This window comes from Ascidia mentula, chromosome 4 (genome assembly GCF_947561715.1).
Source record: "Ascidia mentula chromosome 4, kaAscMent1.1, whole genome shotgun sequence".
Taxonomy (NCBI): Eukaryota; Metazoa; Chordata; class Ascidiacea; order Phlebobranchia; family Ascidiidae; genus Ascidia; species Ascidia mentula.
The window spans coordinates 7,043,252-7,049,393 of NC_138569.1; the positions used below are offsets into that span (position 1 = coordinate 7,043,252).

General features: G+C 38.0%; 1 protein-coding gene across 1 annotated transcript; it reads left to right on the top strand.

The window, feature by feature from the left end:
* The first annotated feature begins 233 nt into the window (after positions 1 to 233).
* Positions 234 to 4,506, top strand: LOC145897947 (sodium- and chloride-dependent GABA transporter 3-like). The gene is made up of 14 exons (XM_082986397.1): positions 234 to 250; positions 482 to 588; positions 687 to 817; positions 989 to 1,115; positions 1,384 to 1,531; positions 1,878 to 2,010; positions 2,437 to 2,571; positions 2,649 to 2,752; positions 2,875 to 2,999; positions 3,329 to 3,441; positions 3,610 to 3,747; positions 3,918 to 4,121; positions 4,184 to 4,351; positions 4,408 to 4,506. Exons 1-14 carry the CDS (start codon positions 234 to 236, stop codon positions 4,504 to 4,506), a joined length of 1,749 nt encoding a protein of 582 aa, XP_082842523.1.
* Positions 4,507 to 6,142: the final 1,636 nt, after the last annotated feature.

Here is a 6,142-nt window from a genome sequence, read left to right on the forward strand (position 1 = left end):
ATTCAATTTTACGTCATCACTTATTTACATAGTAATAAAAGAATCATGTTTCAGACTGACATATGGTAAAATACACCAGAAGTACTAACGGATATAATGTCAATTTCCTGTGCCAACATTTTGAGTGATGTGTTTAAAACGCAAGATTTGGATCAAAAAACTAATATGTTAAATTCTTACAGCCAGATAAATTTATTTTATAAATATCTGTTAACCGATTGCTGCACATTGAAATGGTCAATATCCGAAGGTAAGATGTTTTATTTTATTAGTGACGTATTGTATCCCAAAGGCATGTTAGTAATGATAAAACTATGCGCAAAAAATCACTACAAGCCTTAGAAAAAAAGGGTATACCACTGCTTACAGTTTGTAAAAGTTTTGCAGTAGAACAGGAATTAAAATATATGGTGTACAGCTTGTTGTTTTGCATATAACGACCTCAACTAAACAAAAACGCCTCTGTAAAACTTTATTGCAGAGACAAATGGGATCGCCCGATTGAATCATTTTTCGCACAAATCGGTTACTGTGTTGGACTAGGTAACCTCTGGCGATTTCCATATCTGTGCCAAAAGAATGGAGGAGGTTTGTGATGCCTAATTTCTTTTGAAAGTTTTGGTTATCTGTGTTGTCTGTCCAAAATTATGAAATTGATAACAAGGTTGTCCTACCTTTCTGCGCAGGGGTGTTCTTGATTCCTTATGCCCTTTCTATCGTGCTGATATCCATTCCTTTGTACATTTTTGAAGTTGGACTTGGACAGATTACAAGCAGAGGAAGGGTAGCTGCTTGGAACAGACTGCCGCTGATGAAGGTAGCCTGAAAGTTTGCTCTTATAACTTTGTTTACACTTTTGTGAATTGCAAAAATGCAAAAATCAGGCATCAAAGCATGACGTAATACATTTACTGCACTTCCTACTTTTTTGAGATACTGTGTTTTTTCTGTTGCAGTGAACTTTACAAAGCACTATATTTTTAATCAGGGTATTGGATATGCTTCCATGGTTGTGGATGCAGTGTGCATGGTTCCTTATATGATGGTGATGGGTTGGGGAATATTGTACTTGGGACACTCGTTAACAACTGATGCACTCCCGTGGACAACATGTGGTGAGAAGTGATTGACGTTTTTATAGGAATCTATTCGAAAACGTTTGTTTGCTTGTAAAACTGTTACACGGCCATACATTTCTGTGCAAAAAGTATGTAACTGTGAGTGTAGATGAACACATTTTTCCTATGAACGCCATGTTGGAAACGGTAGTCTTGTTTTGAAGTTTAATCTTTAGTGAACGGATACGATCCAAAAACTATAATCTATATATTAGCAAAATATTACGAATAAATGACGGGGGCCAAACAACATGTTTTTATCAAGACAACCCATGGAACACCCAATCCTGCGTAACTATACAAAGTCTTGCAAACTATTCGTCAAATGTTACGGATCCTCACAATTTCACCACCTCGCTCAACCATTCCGTAGTCTACAGCAAGGAGTCTTTGTCGCAAGTCCAATTTTGGAGGTGAAAACTACACAGACAATAGCTTGATACATGAGGCCAGTTCAAAGGTTTTCATATTAATCCTCTGTTAGGGAGTACCAAGGATTTAATGATTGGTACATATCAGTAAATCCAATTTACACTTTTTCTGCGGCCTCAATAACCAGTAATAGTTCTTTTGTTCATTGACATTAAATGAAGTTTGCACGGAAATGTTCCTGTTGGTGATCGTAAATCGTTTTACTGCTTGCAAAAAAACGCCAAACACACTTCACTGGTTCTTTTAATGCATTTGTTTCGGTTCCATTTGTTTTTCTGGAACTACACAACTCATAATATCTTAGTTCTTTTATAATTGATAACACAGGAATTACGTGTTGAGAATTCCCAACCCAGCAAGCAGTATAGATGGGGAGTTTAATTGGCCGATTCTATGTTCCCTCATCGCAGCTTTCGTCACTGTGTTCTTTACTATGGGAGGAATCAAGACTAGTGGGAAGGTGATTTTATTTTAACAGAAATATTCCCACAAAATCAACGCATATTCGAACTGCTATCTGATAAGAAGATTTTTGTCGATGGGAACGCGGCGATTGAAGGCAACACATCTGAGAAACAGAAGTAGTAATAAAATAATCGTTTCACACGAATTTTTAAGAAATCTCTTCTCAGGCAAATCCCATCCATGTTTCAAAGAAATATGGTTTGACCTTTCAAGGTCTTTTGTAGTAATAGCATTTATTTTCATAGATACTTTAATTGAATTAAGCAAACAATATTTTCAGGGTGATTTCTTTAACAATACATAAAACATAAATTGCGCCTGCGGTGTTCAAACAAAACTTTCACTTAGACATGATTTGCGTCAAGCCAATGGTGACAAAGTTTTTTGAGCCAACTTTATTTCTGACCAAACCTTTTCACAGGTAGTTTATTTTACCGCCACCTTTCCGTACGTGATTGTTATTGCTCTGCTCATACGAGGAGCCACTCTGGAGGGAGCAAGCGATGGATTGAAGGCATATTTAATCCCCGATTTGTCTCGTCTTGCCAAACCACAGGTATTATATGATAGCCACGATTATTATGCCAAAAGGTCAAGACACAAAACCCAACAAAATGCTTCTCCGTTCAAAAGGTGTGGGTCGATGCCTTCTCTCAGGCGATTTACGCATTCGGCATCTGTTATACAGCTTTGACTGCTTTCGGCGGTTTTAACAAATACAACAGCAACTTCTACAAGTAACTAAACTAGATATCTCAAATGTCTATTTTGCTTAATTGTGCATTTATAGCTACGTAATATGGCCGAGGTGTTTTAAGAATAAAGCATCAGGTAATGGCGACACATAAATTTTCTACAGATCCTCTCTCATCGTGATTTGCCTTGGTTCCTTAACTTCGTTCATTATGGGTTTGGCAACTTTCAGTGTCCTCGGCCATCTTGCCCACGTCATGGATGTAAACATATCTGATGTGGTGCAGTCCGGTAATTTGCCGATACAATAGACAACGTAATACGTAACCAACGCTCTACTTTAAATATCAGTGTTCATGGAACGTATATGATTATTAAAATAAAACGTTTCCCAAATTTCAATCGATTGGAATGCGAAACTCAGACTGAAAACTAAGTTTTGGTAAATGGAGAAACTGATGTTGCCGTTTTCGGCGAAATATATTTTTCTCTCAATAAATCGATCTGAGCTGTCTAAAGATCGCTGTGTTGGGATTTTAATACATTAATATTTTTTTAAAGTTGTTTTTTTACGAAAACAAAGCGCAATATTCAATTTAAAAGGATTTTGTGTACTCCAGGTCCAGGGCTTGTGTTTCAAGTATTTCCCGTGGCTGTTTCTCTTATGCCCGCATCTCAATTCTGGTCCGTTATGTTCTTTCTGATGATCTACTTTGTGGCCATCGACTCTGCGGTAAAACGTCAACTGTCTTGTTTTTGATATGGTCAGGTTACAGTGGAACCAGCATGGCTTATGTTAGGAATGCAACTGTATTGCTCCTGCATTTGGAGTCACACTTTGCATCAGTGCGATAATATATTTACGGTAAACTTACAGTCGCATTGAAACATTTGTATGCAGTTTTCCGAATTTGAGGGCATGGTGACCGTCATTGGTGACGCTTTTCCGAAGCTTATTTCGACTCCCCGTAGACGGGCTTGTACAAACAGTGTATTTGGAACGACATTCTTCATTTTATGTCTCTCGCAATTACCAGGGGTGGGTGTTAATATGAAAAAAATAATTAATTCGCTTTCGTTATTATTTTCAATTCAAATAGAACCACAAAAATAACAATCTTAACAGCAGCAATTCTATTACCTATTGACCGAAATTGTGTGCCCATATAATGTACTATTACTGCCGCTTAAATGTTGGTTTGTTCTCAGAATGGAATTTACGTGTTTGAATTACTCAACACCTACGGGTCTTCAGGCTTCACCATTATACTCTTGGCTTTCGCCGAGGCGGTCACAGTTGGATGGTTATGGGATGCCGACCAGTTCGAGCGTGACGTGAAGCAAATGACCGGAAGTGACCTTGCAGTGTTTATCAAGTACTGCTACAAATATGTGACTCCACTGGTGGCGCTGGTGAGCTAATTAAAATACCTCATGTGTAAGTTTAAAAATTAATTTATTTTTGAATTTTGCAGTTTGTCTTGTTTTTCTTCATCGTTAAATGGGAACCTTTGACGGTCGGTGACTTTATTTATCCAACGTGGGCGAACGTGCTTGGTTGGGGCATGGCACTGTCTTCAATACTTTGCATTCCAGTTACAGCTTCCTATGTTATGTGGAAAGGAGACGGGACATTAAAGGAGGTAAAGTCTCAAATGTTTTGCAAAAACTTGCTGTGACTTTAGACGTTTGTCTGCAGAGATTTCAGCAGGGTCTACGCCCGGTTGTTAAAGATAATGAAACAAATATTGATGATGACGTCACAGACCAAATACTGAAAAGCAACACAAAAGTGTAAGCTGGAGGTGTATATTTGAGCAACGATCCACACTCCCGGTAATAATGCGGTTAGGATTCTTGGGCTTGAAGCCAATCCTCGCAGAACATGTAGCTTAAACGTATAAACAGCATGCTTACCCCATCCGTTCCTTCTTTCGTTGTGTTTCTCATAACTTCATCATTCCGCCGGAATAAAGTTACCGCTTATGCAATTTTGATGTCATAGGGGGATACTTAGTGAGGCTTTAATCAGTTCGTTTTTCAAAATGGCGCTTTGTTTTTTTTTGGTGGTGTTGTAAAACTTGCAGGGATGTTAATTGAGTCTCAGTATAACTTATAGATTGATTTTTTAACACCGGATAACAAGATTTTACACTCTTTGGCCTTAAGCATGGCGGCGTCCATGACACTTCGTAAATGCTTGTCGATTTCAAACCTTTAACGTGCATGAAGAGCAAAAATATATGAAGACTGCATGCGATGCAGATAAAGTAAAATGTCTACGAAAATGCATCTACCATATATGGCTTATATATAAGTCAATTGTCCGCTCCGCTTAATTAGTCAACACTATCTCGAAACGGAATGTGCGACAACAGTAACAGCGGTGATCTTGCTTTCCACGCGCTTACACCTGATAACTGACAATGAGTTAAGCAATGCAATAAAATTTTTCGTAATTCTGCTACAAGTATGATTCTGTTGGCTGCACGCGCTTTCCGTCAGAAATCATTCGAAGATTGGTGTATAATGCTACATAGGCGATTGACCACAAGTCCAGGTCTAAACGGACTTTCTCTGTTCCACTTGTGTTTCAGGTGTTTCCCGTGGCTGTTTCTCTTATGCCCGCATTTCAGTTCTGGTCCGTCATGTTTTTTCTGATGATTTACTTTGTTGCGTCGATACTTCAGTCGTCAACGATCTTTCGAGTTACAATACTGACATATTTGTTTTGCTCCTTGATACGAAAGTTTAAATTTATTCTTATCGTCAGCTTTAAGAGGTTCATGCATGTTATTCAATCCGTTTAACTGTTGCTTTAAGTTTAAGTTATCCGAAATCTAGGGCATATGGCCGTCATTGGTGTCGCTTTCCGAAACTGATTTCAAGCACATTTGGAATAACCTTTTCCATTGTACGTATTTCGCAAGTGCAAGCGGTTAGTTTAAAACTAATTATAAAATATATCTCAAGGTTTGCGACATTTCTTGAAAATTCGTTGCTCAGGCCCCTTAATGATTATTTGTTTTCAGCATGGGATTTAGGTGTTTGAATTATTCAACACCTACTGTGCCTCTGGATTTTCCAATACATTGTTGACTTTCGGTGAAGTGGTTCCCAAGTTGGATGGTTTCTCTGCATGCCTACGTTGTGTAAAAGGGAAGATTAAAAAAGGTTAATACAAAGCACAAGATTTTGTGAAAAATATACGGTAATTTTTGACAAATGTGTGCAGAGATTCTGACCAGGTCTACGTCCAGTTGAGAAAGATAATGAAAGAGAAGACGGTGATGACGTCACAGTCCAAATAGTTCAATAAAACACTTCAGCATAAATATAATACTAATATCGCTCCTGGGATTTGGAGTTCGAAATGCCAACTTGCAGATTGAAAAATGTGCGTATGAACAATTTTCTTGATGGAACACAATCTA

Bases quoted from the DNA above. Each gene is read 5' to 3' on its own strand.
- LOC145897947 (XM_082986397.1), top strand. The intron at 589-686 runs GTTTGTGATGCC...CTTTCTGCGCAG, and splicing joins GTGCCAAAAGAATGGAGGAG to GGGTGTTCTTGATTCCTTAT. The intron at 2,753-2,874 runs GTAACTAAACTA...AATTTTCTACAG, and splicing joins TACAACAGCAACTTCTACAA to ATCCTCTCTCATCGTGATTT.